This window comes from Leucoraja erinacea, chromosome 5 (genome assembly GCF_028641065.1).
Source record: "Leucoraja erinacea ecotype New England chromosome 5, Leri_hhj_1, whole genome shotgun sequence".
Lineage (NCBI taxonomy): Eukaryota > Metazoa > Chordata > Chondrichthyes > Rajiformes > Rajidae > Leucoraja > Leucoraja erinaceus.
In genome coordinates this window covers 36,250,461-36,272,808 of record NC_073381.1, presented here as the reverse complement: position 1 = coordinate 36,272,808, position 22,348 = coordinate 36,250,461, and the positions used below count along the sequence as shown (strand labels likewise).

The following is a 22,348-nucleotide window of genomic DNA, read 5'->3' as shown; positions in this document are numbered from 1 at the left end:
CTCCTTAAACCTGCGTCTTCTGATTCTCGAGTGAAGGATTGTGGACCTGCGAGAGACACTCTCAATCTTCATTTACAATTTGCCAATTCCCAATGAGTTGGTTATGTAGGGAGAAGGCATCAGTTTAGGCACTGGACAAGAAATTGCCACGCAGATTCCCGAGTAAATATTAGCTGCCAATCTGGATGCCTTTTAAACTCTTGGTGGTCTCCAGGTAACTGTCCACAGTGCAAGCTTCATTTATGTCAAGGTGGATTCTTGTGCTGAAGACATTGCTCCAGCATTTCAACTTAATGCTTAACTTGGATGCCCTTAATCTCTAAATATCCAGGAAATATCAACCCATTTTTTTTCCCTTAATGATTAAATTATTCCCTTTATTCATGATAACGTAAATATATTTTCTATAATTTCTTATTTAAACCTAAAGAGTCTCAATTATATGCTTTTGAAGACACAAATACCACTTTAGTTTAAATGTTATGTTGTTTCTCTTTGAAATAAGAATCCATCTTGGGTTTCCTTTGTGTACTTTCCTCGTGTACCAGTCTTGGGAGTCTTCAGGCATTCTCGTATTGTTCCGACTGTAGTTCTATACATATGCAGAAGATTCCTCAAAGTAACTTATTATCTGAATGGTGGCCGATTAGGAAAAGGGATAGGAAAAGGGGAGATGCAACGAGACCTGGGTGTCATGGTACACCAGTCATTGAAAGTAGGCATGCAGGTGCAGCAGGCAGTGAAGAGAGCGAATGGTATGTTAGTATTCATAGCAAAAGGATTTGAGTATAGGAGCAGGGAGGTTCTACTGCAGTTGTACAGGGTCTTGGTGAGACCACACCTGGAGTATTGCGTACAGTTTTGGTCTCCTAATCGGAGGAAGGAATTCTTGCCATAGAGGAAGTACAGAGAAGGCTCACCAGACTGATTCCTGGGATGTCAGGACTTTCATATGAAGAAAGACTGGATAGACTCGGCTTGTACTCGCCAGAATTTAGAAGATTGAGGGGGGGATCTTACAGAAACTTACAAAATGCTTAAGGGGTTGGACAGGCTAGATGTAGGAAGATTGTTCCCGATGTTGGGGAAGTCCATAACAAGGGGTCACAGTTTAAGGATAAAGGGGAAATATTTTAGGACTGAGATGAGAAAAACATTATTTACACAGATAGTGGTGAATCTCTGGAATTCTCTGCCACAGAATGTAGTTGAGGCCAGTTCATTGGCTATATTTAAGAGGGAGTTAGATGTGGCCCTTGTGGCTAAAGGGATCAGGGGGTATGGAGAGAAGGCAGATACAGGACACTGAGTTGGATGATCAGCCATGATCATATTGAATGGCGGTGCAGGCACGAAGGGCTGAATGGCCTACTCTTGCACCTATGTTTCTATGTTTCTACCTACCTTTTACAGTAGATATTGAATTGATGTCACTTGATGGGAAAATGATTTCTAAAAGTTAGCATACAAATAAGACAACTTGCATGATTACTCCACTATTTTCAAACTCATAGCATTCTTCAAACTGAAGGTAAACAAAAATGCTGGGGATACTCAGTGTCTGAGGCCAATAAATATATGCCACTGGTGAATAGGTTAACAGAGCTAAAAAATATCTATTTGTTTGCTTCATAGCCAATTTAACTTTAACCTTTTTTGTATACTTGGAGTAATCAATGTGCACTGCATGATTCTAGCTCTCTGATTGAAATACTTTATTTTCAAGCTGAGTTTCTAACCACATACTTACATCTTCATAAGAATGCCTGCCTTTATACACAGTCAAACTGTTGCCGATGCCCTCGTCTATGTTTCTGTTATTTTCAGAATTGCCATCCCACCTTTTTGACAAAGCATCTATCTGTTTGCATGCCTACTCATTTTAATGAAGACTCCATTAAGATTACTGAACTAGATTACTGATTAGTGTTCAAAGATGAGTGTTTCTGCAATTATGACATTCAGTAGCTCAGTTTATCTGAGGATCATATTTCAATATGGAATTCCATGTAAGAATTTTATGTCGTTCAAGAGATCTATATTTAGTTATGGTGCTTCTAGATGTTATAGCAGTGCATTTGGAAAGCAGTGACAGAATCAGTTAAAGTCAACATGGATATATGAAGGGGAAATCATGCTTGACTAATCCTTTCGAACTTTTTGAGGATGTAACAAGTAGAATGGATAAGGGAGACCCAGTGAATGTGGTGCATCTGGACTTTCATAAAGCCTTTGACAAGGTACCATACAAGAGATTAGTGTGCATATTTAGAGCACATGGTATTGGGGGTAGGGTATTGACATGGATAGAGAACTGATTGGAGGACAGGAAGCAAAGAGTAGGAATTAACAGGTCCTTTTCAGAATGGCAGGCGGTGACTAGTGAGGTGCCGCTAGGCTCGGTGCTGGGACCCCAGTTGTTTACAATATTTTATAACGAGGGAATTAAATGTAACATCTCTAAATTTGCGGATATCACAAAGCTGGGTGGCAGCGTGAGCTGCGAGGATGATGATATGAGGCTGCAGGGTGACTTGGATAGGTTGGGTGAGTGGGCAGAAGCATGGCAGATGCAGTATAATGTGGATAAATGTGAGGTTATCCACTTTGATGGCAAGAACAGGAAGGCAGATTATTATCTGAAAGGTGTCAGATTAGGAGAAGGGAAGGTGCAACGAGACCTGGGTGTGCTTGTAGATCAATCACTGAAAGTAAGCATGCAGGTACAGCAGGAAGTGAAGAAAGCTAATGGCATGTTGGCCTTCATTGCGAGAGGATTTGAGTTTAGGAGCAAGGAAGTCCTACTGCAGTTGTACAGGGTCCTGGTGAGATCGCACCTGGAGTATTGTGTGCAATTTTAGTCTCCTAATTTGAGGAAGGACATTATTGCTATTGAGGAAGTGCAGCGTAGGTTCACTAGGTTGATTCCTGAGATGGCGGGACTGACATATGATGAAAGAATGGGTCGACTGGGCTTGGATTCTCTGGAATTCAGAAGGATGAGAGGGAATCTTATAGAAACATAAAATTCTTAGAGGATTGGACAGAATAGTTCAGGAAAAATGTTCCCGATATTGGGGGAGTCTAGAACCAGGGGTCACAGTTTAAGAATAAGGGGTAGGCCATTTAGGACTGAGATGAAGAAATACTTTTTCATCCAGAGAGTTGTGAATCCATGGAATTCTCTGCTCAGAAGGCAGTGGAGGCTAATTCACTGGATGTTTTCAAGAGACAGTTAGCTTTAGCTCTAGGGCTAAGGGAATCAAGGAATATGGGGAAAAAGCTGGAACTGGCTACTGATTTTGGATGATCAGCCATGATCATATTGAATGTTGGTGCTGGCTCGAAGGGCCGAATAGCCTACTCCTGCGCCGATTTTCTATGTTTCTGTTTGGACTGCGTTTGCAGATCACAAATCTGAGACTGGAGTTTTTGGTAGGCAGAGTTTGACTGTATAAAGTCTTTGTGTTCTGCTTTTGGAGGTTGCTATTAGCATTGTTCTTCCAGCATTATGTATGCAATGGAATAAGTAAAAAGAGACTGTAAATGGCCAAAGAAAAGCTGTCACTTTGGCCACTGCTAATGCTGCTAAATTTATTTTTGGTCTGTAATGGAATGCCAAGATTGTGGTGCTAACTAGAGCAGTCAGTTTTTCCCACAGCTCATACCACATTAGTGGCAGCCAAGGATTCGCATCCTTCCACTTCCTTGGTCTAAAAATGCTGCTCTAGCTGAAGCTGCTGAGTTTATCAAGCACGACTGCACAGTTCTCTACCACATATATACCATGTGTATGTGTGGTTCACATTGAACCCACTCAAACTCCTGTGACGTACCTGTCATTTTAGAATTTCACACGCCCATACTGGAATATTTTCTGAGATGTTGCAGGCTGTACTTAAATAGACTACGTGCTTTTGAGCAGACACTAATATAGTGTTAGCATCTCAACCTGAAGATAGGCAGCAGTCCTGTGGGGTCTTAAGTCAAAAGGTGCATTATACTCTTGCAGTTTCAAGACCAACGTTTGGTCGGAGCTATCATGCATCAAAACTAAATGATCCACTCTCGCTATTAAACGTGGTTATTACAGGAACTCTTTATGCAAATACAAAGAAATAAAACTGTACTCTGCATTTAGGTCAAATCCCACCGTTTATTTTGGGATGGTTTAAATAATAATTTGATTCTTAAGTTTAAAAGTCAGATACTTAAAAGTCAGATACAAGAGGACATGACTTCAGAATTAAGGGACAGAAGTTTAGGGGTAACATGAGGGGGAACTTCTTTACTCAGAGAGTGGTAACAGTGTGGAATGAGCTTCCAGTGGAAGTGGTGTCGGCAGGTTCATTGGTATCATTTAAAAATAAATTGGATAGGCATATGGATGAGAAGGGAATGGAGGGTTATGGTATGAGTGCAGGCAGGTGGGACTAAGGGAAAAAACGTTGTTCGGCACGGACTTGTAAGGCCGAGATGGCCTGTTTCCATGCTGTAATTGTTATATGTTATATGTTATATGTTATACACTATCCATTCATCCTTGCTCAATGAAGCAAGCAATGTTAGACAAATTGATGTTGTTGGAAAGACATTTGACGTCCATTTGCTTGTGGTCAGTGTTGTTTACTTTGGGAAAGAGTTTTAAATTGTTGGGAGAAACTTTTGGCAGAGATGAAAGATGGTGTGCAGGAAGAATTAAAAAAATGAAAGATGAGAGAGAGCAGCAGTGAAAACTGAATGTGAAAGAAATAGATTACGGAAAAGTTAAATCTTTCCCATTTGCTTTGAGACTACCACATTTGGTTACTTTCCCAAATGTGACTTTTGAGGGAAATGAGTAATAAGTGGTGATGGGAAGAGGCATGTAGTGGACATGTTGGAGGTTGAAGAAGAGACACGAATTGATGTGAAATACTGTATCATGTCACATCTGGATATGATTCTGGATATATCACAATTTGTAAGATAGATTAACTTGGTTCACAGTGGGAAAAATATGCACTGTGATACTGACTCAAACATTATTCAAACGTATTGTTGATTGTCGACAGAGTTGTTCAAGACTATATTGACATCACCTGTTCAAAAAATTTCAAGGGTTGCAGACTTAATTTAACCAAATTAAACTTGACAATCCACAAAAATGTTGAAAAATGATCAAATGTTAGCCTCACATCAAGAGAAAAAATATTTTCCTGAAGTTATAGGCTCTCAAGTTTCCATACTGCATCAAGGGAGAATGAGCTGCAACTGTTGGAGATGCTTATTTTCATTGGTTAACTTATATATATGTTCATTCCAGCATAAAATGACATAAATCGATTATGTCTGAAGAAGGGTTTTGGCCCGAAACGTTGCCTATTTCCTTCGCTCCATAGATGCTGCTGCACCCGCTGAGTTTCTCCAGCATTTTTGCGTACCTTAAATCGATTATAAAACGAGTGTAATTTAATGAGTAGCCCAATGGGTTCAAATAATAAAGGTCCATCTCATAAATCTAGCAACCCGGGTTCAGTCCTGACCTCCAGTACTGTCTGCGGAGGTTGAATGTTCACTATGAATTCTTCCTACCTTTGTTTTCTACATCAGGAGGGGCTGGTATTCACCCTTTCCAAATAATAACTTTGACTCCGCTCCTCATGATCCCATTTTCAAAAGAGGTGCTGGGATCTGGTGCAAAAAAAAAGCAAGCTGCAAGAAGAAGTGGGTGGGTCAGTCTGCATCTGTGGAGGAAAAAGTATGGTCAACATTTCATGTCGAACTTCTGGTTCAGGACTGAAGATAACTTGATGCAGGTTCTCGATAAGAAACTTCAATTATCCCTTTGCGATTATAGATGCTGCCTGACCTGCTGGGTTTCTCCAACAGCATTTTTCTTTGCTCCATTTTCCAAAAACCTGGGCCTCTGCAAACTATTGGTTTGCTCTACTCCTTTCCTATCACCAACTCCATAACCATCAATAATGCAGCCCCTTTTGACTATTTCCTTTATCCCTGCCTGAGTGAGATTGTGCAGAACCAGTACCACCCTACCGTATGGCGTTATTTCATTGAAAGATATCCTGCTGGAAGCAAGTTTTAAAGTTCATTTGTGCCGACCCCTGCACCCCCACAGCCACCCCCTCTTCCCAACAAACCCCTGTAAGCATGTCCAAATTTCTGACCAGAAATAAGATGATTTAGAAAAGTAAAACTAGAACACCGTCTGGCTCCACCATCCATTGCAGGAAAGGGTTCCAAAGGTTCATTTAACCGTAATCATAAATGACAAGTTTGGTTTAGCAGAAGTATATTAAAAATTGTTCTGGGAGCATGCTTCTTCTATCAATAAAGCAGTTGTTATGAATTATTTAAAATGTTATTTGAGATTTTCATGGAACTTTTTTAAAGAAATGATGGAGAATTGTTTATGATGGAGGAAAAATATACCTTCAATATTTTTGAAAGCATGAACATTTTTAACATATGACTTTTCCATTGGTTGTACTGTAGAAATCTTATTTTACAATTTGAAGTATTCAAACTATAATAGTTTTGTCTGGACCCACAAAATAATAATATTCTGGAGAATAATGATATCTCTTGTAAAACAGTCTACAAATAGTACTGTGTAGGAAGGAACTGCAGATGCTGGTTTAAACCATTGAAAGACACAAAAAACTGGAGTAACTCACAAGCAGCATCTATGGAGAGAAGGAATGGGTGACATTTTGGGTCGGGACCCTTCTTCAGACTGAACCCCGAACCCTGAATGTCTGAAGAAGGGTCTCGACCCAAAACACCCATTCCTTCTCTCCAGAGATGCTGCCTGTCCTGCTGAGTTACTCCAGCTTTTTGTGTCTATCTACAAATAGTACTGGTAAGTGTTCATCTGGTTAAATATCCATCTTTGCATTACATAGATGCTGCATTAGGCCCACTTCATTCATGTAGAGCCCTATTAGCCTGGCCTAGCCGACAGTTTCTCCCTTGTGTGCTTTGAGGCTATTGCCATTGCTCCCTCCGACGTTTACTTGTCTCTGTATTCACTCTCCCTTCCTAATGAACATACAGATCTGGTATTATGGTCAAAGTAGTGCACCATGTTCCTTCCACCTGACATGCTCTCTCTTGCAAGCACTGTGCCGCCTCTGGTGTAATTGGGAGGTCTCACCTTGATTTTATCAATCAACTCAGACCCATGGAAATGTAGTGCATGCAAGTCAACCTCGATCCCATGGAACTTTCTAAGAAGAAAAGATGATTTTTTTTTTAATTTATATGAAGCTTGCAGGTGGTATTACGATTGATTAATTGTAGTTTTTGGATCCCACAAATCTTCAGGTGCTCTATGAACTTGTGCTGGAGAAACAGCTAGTCTTTGCATGTAGCTTCAGCTCCTTGCCTCTGGTTGACACCGCTCAGTTTTCGGCGGAGCGATACAGCCCTTTGGCGGCTTGTGCTTTCCTGGCCAGCAGACAGGTAACATCACAGAGAAGTGTCTGTATTAAAGAAGATACTCTGTATGCAACCATTCATATCAATTCATTTCGAAACCATAGCTTTAATTATTGAAGGTAGTTCTGCTCCACCATCTCCTGGGGCAATTGGGATTGGAAAATGAAAGCTGACAACTGCCAGGTTTGCCTGTTGTGTATTGGATTCTTCTCATAATTGCACTGTGGAGTATTAGGTGATGTACTAATACCCAGCAGTACCATGGAAATATGTCTGCTTATTACAGCAGTGAATACTCAGGCACCTGAAGTATGTTGCAATCATGCATTGGTATTATTGTTTTAGGGTAAATAGTTATGCCACCATCCTTAATATTCTGTGACTAAAACAAACCTCTCATTTTTGATTACTATACCAATAAACCTTTGAATCCCTATCCCATAATGGGAGATGGGGACAAACAATATTCCTGAGGATACTGAGGAAATTGTCTCCAATGACTCTCACAAACTTCTGCAGAGGCACCATAGAAATAATACTGTAAGGTTCCATCACAGCTTGGTTTGGAACCAACTCTGACTACAACCACAAGAATTTGCAGAGAGTCATGGATGTGGCCCAGTCTACCACACAGACCAGACTTCCCATCATTGATTCCATCTACAGCATGCAGCTTGGCATGCAGCTCGAAATAGTAGCCAACATAATCAAAGACTTGTCCTACCCTGATCATTCCTCCTTCCTGCTCCAGTCAGGCAAAAAGATACAGAAACGAAAGCACGCACCACCAGACTCAAGAACAGCTGCTGCCCCTCTGTTATCAGGCTTCTGAACAGTCCTTCCACAAGCTAAGGTACAGTCTGATTCACCTCTACCCCATTGTGGACATTGGCCTTTGTTTATCAAACTATTGCACTACAATGCTGAGAACTATATTTTGTAACTATATTGCATCTGCCCCTTTGCTCGACTTATTGTACTTGAGTTTAACATGATTGTGTTTATCTAGTATTTGACATGATTGTATTTATATATAGTATCTGATCTGATTGGATAGTATGCAAAACAAATCTTTTCACTATAACTCCCAAGGAAAGGTCAGAGCACTGTAACATGATTCATTTCCCTAACCGTTATTTTTGTGGATACTTTGACCTATACTAAAGTCAGCCCATCCTCATCCTTCTGAGGCACAGAAGTTGTCTGAACTTGCGTTGGATAAAGGCGCACCTGCTTTGATTTACGTGAATGTAGATCTCACCCAGGTTACGACAGGGTTATGTTGAGGATAATTGTGGGCGCAGCCCAGATCATATCACAAACCAACCTCCCTTCTATTGACTCCATTTATACCTCACGCTGCCTTGGCAAGGCCAGCAGCATAATCAAGGACAAGTCACAGCCCGGTCACTCCCTATTTCCCCTCTCTATCAGGCAAAAGGTATAGAAGTGTGAAAACGCACACCACCTGATTCAGGGAGTTTTTTCCCGGCTGTCATCAGGCAACTGAATCATCCTACCACAACCAGAGAGCTGTGACTAGTTACCTCTTTGATGTCCCATTCTTGACCGGACTTTGATGGCTTTATCTTGCACTAAACGCTATTCCTTTATCATGTTTCTATACACTGTAAATGGATTGATTGCAATCATGTATTGTCAGCATGCAACAAAAAGCTTTTCACTGTACCTCGGTACACGGAACAATAAACTGAGCTGAACAGAACTGTTCTCGAACTGAACAGTTTGCAAGTCAGAAATGTGGCTGAAATAAAAACATAAGCCAACCAAGGGCAAAGTGTTGTTGAACCAGGGCGTTTTACACAGCCATTCAGATTTTTCTGGATGATGCAATTATATTGGTCCACACAGAGTTTCCACATGGCAGGAGATGGCAAATCCACACCGCAGGTCTTCCAAACACAGGGACTCAAACTGGGGAGGACCTATGTGTTAAAGCTGTCTCTCAAGCATTTTTCTCCTGTTCTGTCCACATTGCAATCATTGTGAAAGAGCTTAATAGCCCTGTCCCACGGTACAAGTTCATTCCAAGAGTTCTCCCGAGTTTGCCCTGATTCGAACTCGGAGATTTACGGTAATGGCCACTCGTAGGTATTCGGGGCTCTCGTGGACATTTTTTAACATGTTTAAAAATCTTCACGAGTCTTCCCGTGCTTACCTGCCATTAGCGAGTCTTCCAGAGTACCTGCCATAAGCGTTACGAGCCACTAAGAGACGTCCCCGAGCTCTGACGTACCCGCTACGTTCATTCTCCGTGCTTACCACGAGTTTGATTTAAACTCGGGAGAGCTCTTGGAATGAACTCATACCGTGGGACAGGGCTTTGAGAATACAGGAGTAGGAGTGGACCACTTGGCAGCTCAAGCCTGCTCTGCTATCCAATATGATCCTGGCTGCTTTGGCCCAGGACTTGTCATTTCTTCTGTACTAGTTCCCCATGATCTTTCAAAAATATAACTACTCCCTCTTAACACACCCCAGTGATCAAGGCTCGGCAGCCCTCCCGAGTAGAGAGTTCCTGTGTAGGGAATTCCAGAGATTTGGCAACCTCTATGGGAAATATATCATTGTGATACCAATAGACAATAGACAATAGGTGCAGGAGTAGGCCAGCACTGCCATTCAACGTGATCATGGCTGATCATCCCCAATCAGTACCCCATTCCTGCTTTCTCCCCATATCCCCTGACTCCGCTATCTTTCAGAGCCCTATCTAGCTCACTCATGAAAGTATCCAGAGAACCGGCCTCCACTGCCCTCTGAGGCAGAGAATTCCACAGACTCACAACTCCCTGTGAGAAAATGTGGTTCCTCGTCTCCGTTCTAAATGGCTTACCCCTTATTCTTAAACTGTGGCCCCTGTTTCTGGACTCCCCCAACATCGGGAACATGTTTCCTGCCTCTAGCTTGTCCAAACCCTTAACAATCTTATATGTTTCAATAAGATACCCTCTCATCCTTCTAAACTACAGAGTGTACAAGCCCAGCTGCTCCATTCTCTCAGCATATGACAATCCCGCCATCCGGGAATTAACCTTGTAAACCTCGGACCGATCCTGTTACTGCTATCCAAATGTGTGGCTATTTCATCTTTTATAATTGATGCCAGCATCTTCCCTACCACCGATGTCAGGCTAACTGGTCTATAATTCCCTGTTTTCTCTCTCCCGCCTTTCTGAAAAAGTGGGATAACATAACATTAACATCCTCCAATCCACAGGAACTGATTCTGAGTCTATAGAACATTGGAAAATTCCAATGCATCCACGATTTCTAGAGCCACTTCCTTAAGTACCCAGGGATGCAGACCATCAGGCTCTGGGGATTTATCAGCCTTCAGTCCCATCAGTCTATCCAACACCAGTTGTCAGGCATGAAACGGGTCCAGTTCGGTAAAAGCTCCACATATGGATCCTGTCAAGGGAATAGTGGATGTTATTTACAGTTGATGCTTTTTTAGTGAGAGTGATTTGAAGAAACATGACATAACCATATAACCATATAACAATTACAGCACGGAAAACAGGCCATCTCGGCCCTTCTAGTCCATGCCGAACACTTACTCTCACCTAGTCCCATCTACCTGCACTCAGACCATAACCCTCCATTCCTTTTCCGTCCATATACCTATCCAATTTATTTTTAAATTATAAAATCAAACTTGCCTCCACCACTTCCACTGGAAGCTCATTCCACACAGCTACCACTCTCTGAGTAAAGAAGTTCCCCGTCATGTTACCCCTAAACTTTTGTCCCGTAATTCTCAAATCATGTCCTCTTGTTTGAATCTTCTCTACTCTCAATGGATAAAAGCTTATCCACGTCAACTCTGTCTACCCCTCTCATCATTTTAAAGACCTCTATCAAGTCCCCCCTTAACCTTCTGCGCTCCAAAGAATAAAGACCTATCTTGTTCAACCTTTCTCTGTAACTTTGGTGCTGAAAACCAGGCTACATTCTAGTAAATCTCCTCTGTACTGTCTCTATTTTGTTGACATCTTTCCTATAATTTGGCGACCAAAATTGTACACCATACTCCCGAATTGGCCTCACCAATGCATTGTACAGTTTTAACATTACATCCCAACTTCTATACTCAATGTTCTGATTTATAAACGCCAGCACAACAAAAGCTTTCTTTACCACCCCATCTACAGGAGATTCCACCTTCAGGGAACTATGCACAGTTATTCCTAGATCCTTCTGTTCAACTGCATTCCTCAATTCACTACCATTTACCATGTATGTCCTATTTTGACTTGTCCTGCCAAGATGTAGCACCTCACACTTATCAGCATTAAACTCCATCTGTCATCTTTCAGCCCACTCTTCCAAATGGCCTAAATCTCTCTGTAGACTTTGAAAATCTACTTCATTATCCAAAACACCACCTATCCTAGTATCATCTGCATACTTACTAATCCAATTTACCACACCATCATCCAGATCATTGATGTATATGACAAACAACAGTGGACCCAACACAGATCCCTGAGGCACCCTAGCAGTCACCAGCCTCCAACCTGGCAGTTATCCACAATTACTCTCTGGTATCTCCCATTCAGCCACTGTTGAATCCATCTTGCTACTCCACTGTTAATACCCAACAATTGAACCTTCTTAACCAACCTTCCATGTGGAACCTTGTCAAAGGCCTTACTGAAGTCCATATAGACAACAGCCACCGCTTTACCCTCATCAATTTTCTTAGTAACCTGTTCAAAAAATTCAATAGAAATAGTCAAACATGAACTTCCAGGCACAAATCCATGTTGACTGTTCCTAACCAGACCCTGTTTATCCAGATGATTATATATATTATCTCTAAGTAGCCTCTCGATTAATTTGCTCACCACTGACGTCAAACTAACAGGTCTATAATTGCTAGGTTTACTCTTAGAATCCTTTTTAAACAATGGAACAACATGCGCAGTACGCCAATCCTCTGGCACCATTCCCATTTCCAAATGGCATTTGAAATATTATTGTCATAGCCCCTGCTATTTCTACACTAACTTCCCTCAATGTCCTAGGGAATATCCTATCAGGACCTGGAGACTTATCCACTTTTATATTTTTCAAAAGTTTCAGTACTTCCTCTTCTTTGATCCTCATAGTTTCCATAGCTACTCTACTTGTTTCCCTTACCTCACATATTTCAATATCCTTTTCCTTGGTGTATACCGAAGAACACATTATTTTTCCTGTCAACTGAATCATAATCCATCCTCTGGACCTTAACCACCACTCCACACCTTTCCATCTTCCACTGATTTTCCTTCCGTGCCTTAAGGGAATAGACTACAAGACTGGACCGACATCGGATGACTTTTCTATTTGGCAGCTGCATATGTGGCACTGATGTCACTATGCTGTATGAACAAATTCTCCAGCCCAGATCATACTGAACCTAAACTGAAGATCTGCATCACCTTGGGGGAATTTCAGTCTTCAGCTTCAGGGAGAGGTTGGATGGACTTGGATTGTTTTCTCTGGAGCGTTTTAGTATGAGAGGAGACTTGAAAGAAATATGTAAAATTATGAGAGAATTATGAAAGGGTAGGCACTTTTACCCATAGTGTAAATATACAACATATAAAATACAGAGTGCAAATCTAAACATGTTTAATGTATATGTGCTGGGCAAGTTATTTTTCACACAGGAAGTGGTGGGGGGCCTGGAATGCACTACCACGGTGGTGATGGAGGCAGAAACAATAATGGTATTTAAGAGGCTTTTAGATAGGCACACTAGATAGGCACACAAAAATGCAGAGAATTGGCAGAGGATATGGATCACGTACAGGCAGATGAGATCAGGCATCATCTTGAAGAACTTCTTCAAGGTAGGCATATCTTGAAGATCAGGCATCATGTTTGGCACAAACATTGTGGGCTGAAGAGCCCGTTCCTATTCCTGTGCTGCACTGTTCTATGTTCTAACTTCTTCCTGTGTTGACACTTGGATATTACACATTTATTATATTCAAAGTGTCAGAGAAACACATATTTTTAGTTCAGCAGTTAATACCTAACAGCATGAAGTAGGTAACAATGTAACATGATGTCTCAAGGTAATAACAACTCTAAACCAACTTTAAACCAACATTTACATTTCCCACATATATACCTATCTTACATCTTATGAATAAGTATTTTTTTAAACATTTGTAGCTGATCTATGACCGTATGCACAAAATTATAATCATTGTAAATTGTCACTGCTCTGGAAGGAACCATTGTTTATCATGAGGCGCATCTATGTCTCTTCCAAAATATATTACAATGCAAACAATATACTGCCTGCTAAAGCAAGATTTTAATAGCTAACAGAAAATCATCTTTCTCAATCTGAGAGATAAGAGGCTTGCATTCCTTAGGCAAAACGGCTCCTGCTGGCTTTCAGCAAGGAGTTCTGCCTGCTGTGCTGCCAATTCCATTTGCTTTTCCTCATTCATGCTACACTTCACTATTTCTACTCACACACGCTGTGGCCTAAAATCTGAAATAATTTGGGTAGTGCATTTTGACAGACTATATCTTGGGTTTCCACAACACAAGCAGCTCGAGGCTGCACCATGCACTTGTAAGCCATTGACTGAGTGAACAAAGAAGCAAACACAGCAGGAAAAGGGTGGTTCCAGCCCAAGCTTTGAAGCCGTCAGATTTTATCTTTCAATTTTTAGCAGCTTCTAAAATTTGTAGAAGAGTATTTTATTTATCATATGTTCCAGAACAATGAAATTCTTATGGCCCTGACTCACGGTGCGAGTCCATCCACGAGTGATCCCGAGTGAAAGAAAAAATCACACTACGAGATTTCAAGTTTATGTTCACGAGTTTAAACGAGTTCCCATGTGTATGCCTAAGTTTGCCGTTTACTTCTCATTTCTGCGATGTACCAATTTCCTCTCCCGAGTTCCCAAGTTCCTCTCCCGAGTTACTCTTGAGCCAACCGTGAATGAAGGCCTGTTTTAAGTATCACATAAAGGAGATGGACAGCATCTCATACAGTAAGTATATTCTGATTCAATATTGAAAGTTATTCAATTTCAGAACTTAAAAAAACTAGGCAGGATCTCGGCCCCGCACTCGCTGCCGTTGTGCAGCAAGGAGGCGGTGGCAGCGAAGCAACAGTGTTAAAGAAGACAGCTCCATCCTGCGGCTTTGAGTTAAAGATAGAATTCAGCGCGGCCGCATCTATTGATATGACCTACAACGGGAAAATGTGCACCGTCCAGTGCCAGAGCGTTTCTCTCTGCTTCATATACGTGGGAATTCCCTCAGTGGTCACTCAGCGGGACAGGCAGCATCTCTGGAGAGAAGGAATGGGTGACGGGATGACGTTTCCAAAATTCTGCTGCTTCTTTGTGTTACTCCAGCACTTTTTTGTCAACCAGCATCTGCCCTTTCTTGTGTATGACATTATTTGTATCCATGGCAGTTGATCGTCACTCTCTTCAGTTTCCCAGGGGGGTCGGGACGGGACTGGAGTTGGGAGGGAAAGGTGGGGGAGGGGGGGGGAAGGGCGGGAGGGGGGGGGGGAGTGGAGTGGGGTGGGGGGAGGAGAGGGGGGGGGTTGGGGTGACCTTCCCATTAACAAATGCAGGCTGGTTATGAGTGATGCTATCCCTTCACAATTTTGACCCCATGGTTCAAAAGGTTCAAAGGACTTTTATTGTCACATGCACCAATTAAGGTACAGGTATATGCGAATTACCATACAGCCATACGAAAAAAAAAGCAACGACACACAATTACATAAATGTTAACATAAACATCCACCACAGCGGATTCCCCACATTCCTCACTGTGATAGAAGGCAAAAAAGTTCAGTCACCTTCATATTCTCCGTCGGGCCGATCGAAGCTCCCGCAGCCGGCGGTCGAAGCATCCGTCGAGCGATAAAACTCCCGCCTCAGGGTGGTCAAAACTCCTGCGACATGAAGTCCCTGAAGTTGGTCTCTGACCAGAGATATTCTTGATTAATACAGGTGGCAGAGGTTATGGGGAGAAGGCAGGAGATTGGTGTTGAGAGGGAGAGATAGATCAGCCATGGTCGATCCCTGGCAAAGGGATGGTAGCTCTGCTTGGTAAGTCCACAGGCTCTGCGGTGGAGCTCTCGGCGACCTCCGGCAAAGGCCGCCAACTCCTCTACGTTTGGTCGCAGTGCGGATGGAGATACGATACGGAAAATAATCGCAACTTCATCGAGGTAAGAGATTAGAAAAAGTTTCCCCCAAATTCCTCCCACAACCCCCACATAAAACAAGCTAAAGAACATGGAAAACATACATTTAACACATTTAACACATACTTTTAAACATAAAGGAAAGAAAGGACGGACAGACTGTTCGCAAGGCAACCGTTACTGGCGCCACCCGGTGAATAACTTGGTTGAGACATGAAGTAAATGAACATCATGTCAACACCATCCATTGGCAGCAAACAAAATTAAATACCATGGAGTTGACATTTAAATCTTTGGAAGTCAAGAAATTGTAGTAATCTTGACTCAGCATGTCTTTTTAATTATTTTTTCCTTGGTTCCACAATTTTGTATCTTTACATTGATCTCCATACCAGGTCTCTTGCCATGCCATCAATGCAGCTTAATCTCAGGGGAACAGGTATACCTGAGCAGCGCCTTCTGGTTTCTTATTTAACTGCACAGATTTATTCTATGCAGTCTGAAATCCCACTTTATAGTTATAAACCCCACCAATCCATAGCTCAAAATCTGGGCCATGATGTGTGGCACAGGTAAGTATTAGGGAATAGAGTTTGGTAGCTGTGAAGTGATGCATTGAACTTGTCATAAAACAGAAACAAATTTTTATTTTAGTGCATTGTGGTAATGTTCCATTGAATGTAAACTTTGACATACCAAGCAATTGTCTGTATTTACTGACGAAAACTAGGAAACCTGAAAATGGAAGATGTATTGAATTAAAAAAATACCAGTAGTTGAACTTACTGAGATGGAAATCTTTATGTACTCTCTTGATATTCCCGACACTTTAATTCCCAGTAAACATGCAGAATACCACATTCTTAGCTAAAGATATGATAGATGCCCCTAACAGACTTTTCTACAAAATACAAGCTACAAGAAATATAACATCGGCTGGTACAGAATATGAAACATCAATGGAATTAATCTGGATTTACCATTGAAGCAAGTACATCGCCAACCTCCTACACAAATGCATGACATCGAAAGATTATCTTGCAATTATTGTCATGGTACATTTGCATAACAGTAATTAAAATCTTTCATAAACTTCCATACCCCAGACGGATTTTGGAATATGGTCATAAACAACAATTAGTTAACTATTTTGATGCCCATGACAAACTTGATTTTTAAGCTTCTGCAATTAAATTAATTTCACAAATGTTGGAATAATTTTGATCCCTTCACTGTTGTAAAATATCCCAACTAGATCAACAGTGCACCATTCATTTATGTCAGCTTTTCTTCTCTTGTATCTTGGACATGTTGGTTATGAAATATTGTATGCGTAACAGTTTCAAAATGTACTGCAAATACAGAAAATCCTCAGAGTGCCATTCTGACCTCAACGAGTGAAGTGAAGGCTGTGAGTGACAGATTTTTCATTGCTTTTTCACAGCAAAATAATTGCTTGCAGCTATTAAATAACGTGAGGCAATCTAATTTTCTGTTCTTGATGACACAGCAAAATATTTTTTAAAAGACTCATCCCTGAAGTGATGGACAGAAATGTTCAGATGATATTAGTGTAATTTCTTCTCATTGGACCATCTATCACCAGGGAATCTTTTTTCCTCTATTCACTTATTTTCATAACAAAAAACAAGCCAAGACTATTCCTGCCCGAAAGACAAATAGTGTTTTCTGCTAAAAACAGGAAATAAAGGTTACTCCTGAATTATTTACACTATTTTGAGGAAAATAATGCATTTGGTTAGTCACATTAGCTTTGCTTTGAATGTGAATTAATGGTTCATTTGTGCTATAATCGATTGAAAGGTATTTCATACCACAGACTTAATAGCTAGATAGTTAATAATCCATAAAGGTCACTGTACCATTGCAGATGAAAATTTGCATTGAACATATTCTGACTAATATTTACAAAGAAATCATATTTACAGTAATTCATTTTTAAACATGAGGTCATTAAACATTAAGTGGTTTTGGGGAGGCTACATTTTAACCTTGAGGGAATAGATACGGACAGACAGGGGACTGAATGCAATGAAAGCAATAATCAGAAGCTAACCTTCCCTGCCTATCTTCTGCCCACGCTATATCTGGCGCATCAAGTAGTAAGCATGTGGAAAACCTCGATCCACCTCCCCACACACCCACTCAAATCATGTAGATTGGCAATTTCAATTTGGTGATACTTAATTGTGTGGGCTTTTGTGAGGAGTTTGGGGTGTAATTCTGTGCACACATGTTTCCCAGGCTTCCTGGACCTTGCCAGTCAACCACTGAAACATCATTAAATGGGGTTTAAAATCTTGTCAGGGAAATCAGATGATACAGACCACTTTCTCATCTAAAAGACTTGTAAGTAGTGTTCATGTTTGGTTCGGAATTGGTGTACACAATATTTTTGGGCGTGGTGTCATCCTTCTGCTGGATTATTTTCTCATATCTCCAAGCAGACATTGTAGCTTTTCAGAGATGGTGGTTAACTTCTTTAAACATGGCTTATGTAAGAAACCAAATCGGTGCGTATTACAACATAATGGAGTCAGGGGATATGGGGAGAAGGCAGGAACGGGGTACTGATTTGGGATGATCAGCCATGATCACATTGAATGGCGGTGCTGGCTGGAAGGGCCAAATGGCCTACTCCTGCACCTATTGTCTATTGTCTATACCATAATCAAAGTTATCTGTCAACAAAAAAAAAATTAAACTTGGGCTTGCAGAAGATGTCTTGAGGGGTTAGTATGATTCCTTCGGTGTGCAATAATCAAGATTTTAAAATTGATGTTGGCATTGTACATGCTGCTTAATATTGCATTGCACCTAGGATCAAGGACACAAGCTGAAAAAAGGGAGAACCTGTAAATCGAAGAGGTAGGTAGACACAAAATGTTGGAATAACTCAGTGGGTCAGGCAGCATCTCTGGAGAGAAGGAATGGGTGACGTTTCGGGTCAAGACCCTTTATCAGACTGAATAGTGAAGAACTGGATCAGGATGGTAAGAAGGAGGAGGTTGACACAGACAATAAAAGAGCAGCAGTTAACATTTATTCCCAGGTGCTCTCATCACATAAAGGTCACTAAAGCACCTGCAATCTGTCAAAACTTCTTTTCCCATTTCACCACCTCAATTTTATACTAAAACAAGCCAACCTTACTCAGGAAAAGACACACATTATTGTAGTAACTCAGCTGGTTAGGCAGCACCTCTGAAGAACATGGGTAGGTGGCACTGAAGAAGAGTCTGAAGAAGGGTTCTGATCCAAGACGTCAGAGTCTGAAGACCTGAAATGTCATCTATCCATGTTCCTCAGTGGTGCTGCCTGACTCTATGAGTCACTGTAGCACTGTGTGTCTTCATTTCTGAACAAACATCTGCAATTTCTTGTGTCTCCAGCCTTGCTAAACTTCTGGGCAACCTTCGGCCAGAGGTTCTTTGTATCTTCGGCAGGCTTTTTCCTATCACTAAGAATGTTATATTCCAAGTATCTACACTGCACAGCATAAAATCAGGTGAGGAGTCACTGAATCTTGTGTGAGCCCTTTCTACACTTGCAGAGCCCTTTAACAATGAAGTTTAAATTGACTTCTGCACACAGTCATTGCACAAGTCTGCTCAGAATACTTAGAAATATTTTAACTACTCTGACAAAAGTAATTCACAAAATTTCACAGCAGATGCCCTCTATGCACCCGAAACGTTTGCCCACCTAATTAGAGCCGGCTGGTGCATGTGGATGCTTTTTTTCTCCATAGATGTTTCTTTATTATAAGAACTAAGTAAAGGTTTTGGAATGGTCAACACTGTCAGCTGGTGAGAAAGTGCGTCAATTTTGAATCTTGAAAAGCTGCTTATCTTCAGTAGCATTTCACCGTAGATGAAGAAATTGTCGTCAGTCGTCAAGCAATGTGGTGGGCAGGCTGCCACATTCTAACACAAGCCTACTGCAATTACATATTACATTCTTATTATCCCTGATATAATTATAATTCACTGCTCAGGGATGCTAAGAAATAACAATGTAACCTTTGGCGTATTGTTGAAAAGTTGAGAGAGGTGATCCATTATTGCGGCAAAGCTCATTTGCTTTTCTGGAATTGATATCGCTATCTGTTGTGGAGACAGGCACCAACTGTTCTATTAGCAATTAAATTAGCAGTGATTTTTTATTTAAGATTGTATTTAGTTAAACCATATAACCATATATCGAGCATAACCTACTTTCACTGAGTAGGGTACTATTGAAAAATTATACCTAAAATCAGATTGAATGCTCAGAAGCTAACTTGATTGTTAAAACTCTGGTAGGGGGTGGGGGAGCTCTGTCTGAAGAACTTAAATGAGAAGAGGTGGGTGCAGGGTCTGGCTGTTTGCAAATTACGCCAAGGATATTGTAATGTTTTCATGCATATTCATGTATATGCTAATGAGGATCTGAATCTGAAACATCACCTATCCATGTCCTTGAGATGCTGCCTGACCTGCTGAGTTTTGTGTCTTTCTTTGCTGGAAATACTCAACAGGTTTATACTCTATGTGTAAGAAGGAACTGCAGGTGCTGGTTTAAACAAAAGAAATACACAAAATGCTGGAGTAACTCAGCAGGACAGGCAGCGTCTCTGGAGAGAAGGAATGGGAGATCTTGGAGAGATAAATTGAGATAACTTATTAGGTCAGATAATGCTTCATCAAAAATTGGTTGCAGTGTCTGTGTAAGTTTTGTCTCTTTACACCTTCATATTGAAAAAATAATTTCACTTGTGTACACAGTGGGGAGGTCATTCTGCACTGAGCAGACTCCTCTTCATTTGTTACCCTACCAGCATTCATTTTAAAGATTCAATGTCATTTCCTGCCTTTAAATATGTATTTAATAAAATTGCCACTGAAATAAATTGCTTATTAAAATTATGTATAGGAAGGAACTGCAGATGCTGATTTAATCCAAAGATAGACACAAAAAACTGGAGTAACCTAGTGAGTCAAACAGCATCTCTGGAGAAATCGAATGGGTGACATTTCTGGTCGAGACCCAGAGCCTCGATCTGAAACGTCACCTATTCCTTTTCACCAGAGAAGCTGTTTGACTTGCTAAGTTATTCCAGTTGTTTTGTGCTTGTTAGAATTATTTTCATGTTTAACATTACATTATTAAGTGGCTTTCACTCCAACCGAGGTTGAGTGGTGCCATCTGCATTTTGCAGTTTTGCTCAAGGGCAAGAAAGCTGGGCAGATGAGCAGTCCTCTCCCAGCAAGAAAGAAAGAACACAATACACAACAGAAATTAAACATAAAACATTCACCACATTGGGACCAGCACTTCCCGCTGTGATGGAAGGCACAAATGTTCAGTCAGTCTTCCTCGTTCGGTGGACCCGTGGTCGGGGCCCGTGGTCATATATTCTAGGTAATATGGAAATTTGGTGAAACTGTTCAAGAAAGTTGCCTTCAAAGATGCTTTATTTATTTTGTACTTGTACTTAGCATTGGAGATGCATTAAAACTAACTTGTGGCTTGAAATATAGTCACCAGTCAAAAGAAACCGTTCAAAATAACTGTTAACGTCGTACAGCATTCAGGAACATAATATGCTCCAATTATGCTGGCTTTATCACTTATTAGTTGGCAACTCAATAAGCTGCATTCTTATTTGTAAACAAAAGTTTATTTTTTAATGTCAACCATACCTATATTCATTAATATGTGTTCATTTTAAATTCCAGATCCTGTTGACTTCCCTTGAACGGATATAAGTGTACTTTGGAGATGTCACGGCATCACAGCCGGTATGAGAGGGATTATCGCAGTGGGTGGGATTGGCAAGAGCGCATCAACAGCTGTAACAATGTAAACAATACCAACTGCACCAGTGGCATTGCCAGCACCAACAGCATTACCAACCGACCTGCTCTTCTGCCACTCCCAATGGTTCCCTCCCATCTCTTGACTGCAGTCACACCTGTCTCCACCACAGCAAGCAATGAGATGATGACAAGCTTAATGTCCAGCTCCGTTTCCTCCACAACAACAACGTCTAAGGTTGGGATATTGCTATCAGATAATACTGTCCATTGATTTGTATATTTTTATATTGCATACAGTTGAAAAAATATTCTGACCTCCTTTGGTTCTTGTGATTACTGCTCATTTTATGCTGACTTTCATGATCTGGTGAACAAAACACAAAAGCTGAATAATTTTCAAAATTCTTTGGCAACTGGAAGTGTGTGTCATATCTTTATGCCTGACTTAATTTTAATTTCATGAATTCTAAGCCATAATTATACAAATATCTGTGTACATTTTTCCATGTATTAATGTGACAATTTTTATCCTCCATTTTAAACGTGAACTCAAGATGATCCAGTTTAATATATGAAAACCACTCATAATTGTATGCTTCTATTAATGACTGTCTTACTGCTGGATGACTACTGATCACTAAATTGCACCCACTTTTTCATATCATTTGTCATTTCATCTACAGGTTATTTGAAATGTTACTTTGACAGTGTTACATTATGCAATGAAAAGAGATATGTTAAAAGTTGCTTCAACAGCAAAATCATACATTAACTGAAGCTGTATATCCCAAGAATTAGAAGTTCTTAATAATGAAACCATCTTCCAGATCTGCGACTGATGAAACATATTAATTTCCATTTAATGCTGAAAACC

At 40.7% G+C, this 22,348-nt stretch overlaps 1 protein-coding gene across 2 annotated transcripts in view; it reads left to right on the top strand.

The window, feature by feature from the left end:
* Positions 1-22,348, top strand: part of LOC129697127 (kelch-like protein 29) — a 388,072-nt gene that overhangs the window by 142,447 nt on the left and 223,277 nt on the right. For both annotated transcript variants that reach the window (XM_055635374.1, XM_055635375.1), the window contains exon 2: positions 21,394-21,709. In XM_055635374.1, the coding sequence (XP_055491349.1) occupies positions 21,437-21,709 (273 nt within the window). In that variant the 5' untranslated portion in view covers positions 21,394-21,436. The remainder of the gene's footprint in view (positions 1-21,393; positions 21,710-22,348) is intronic.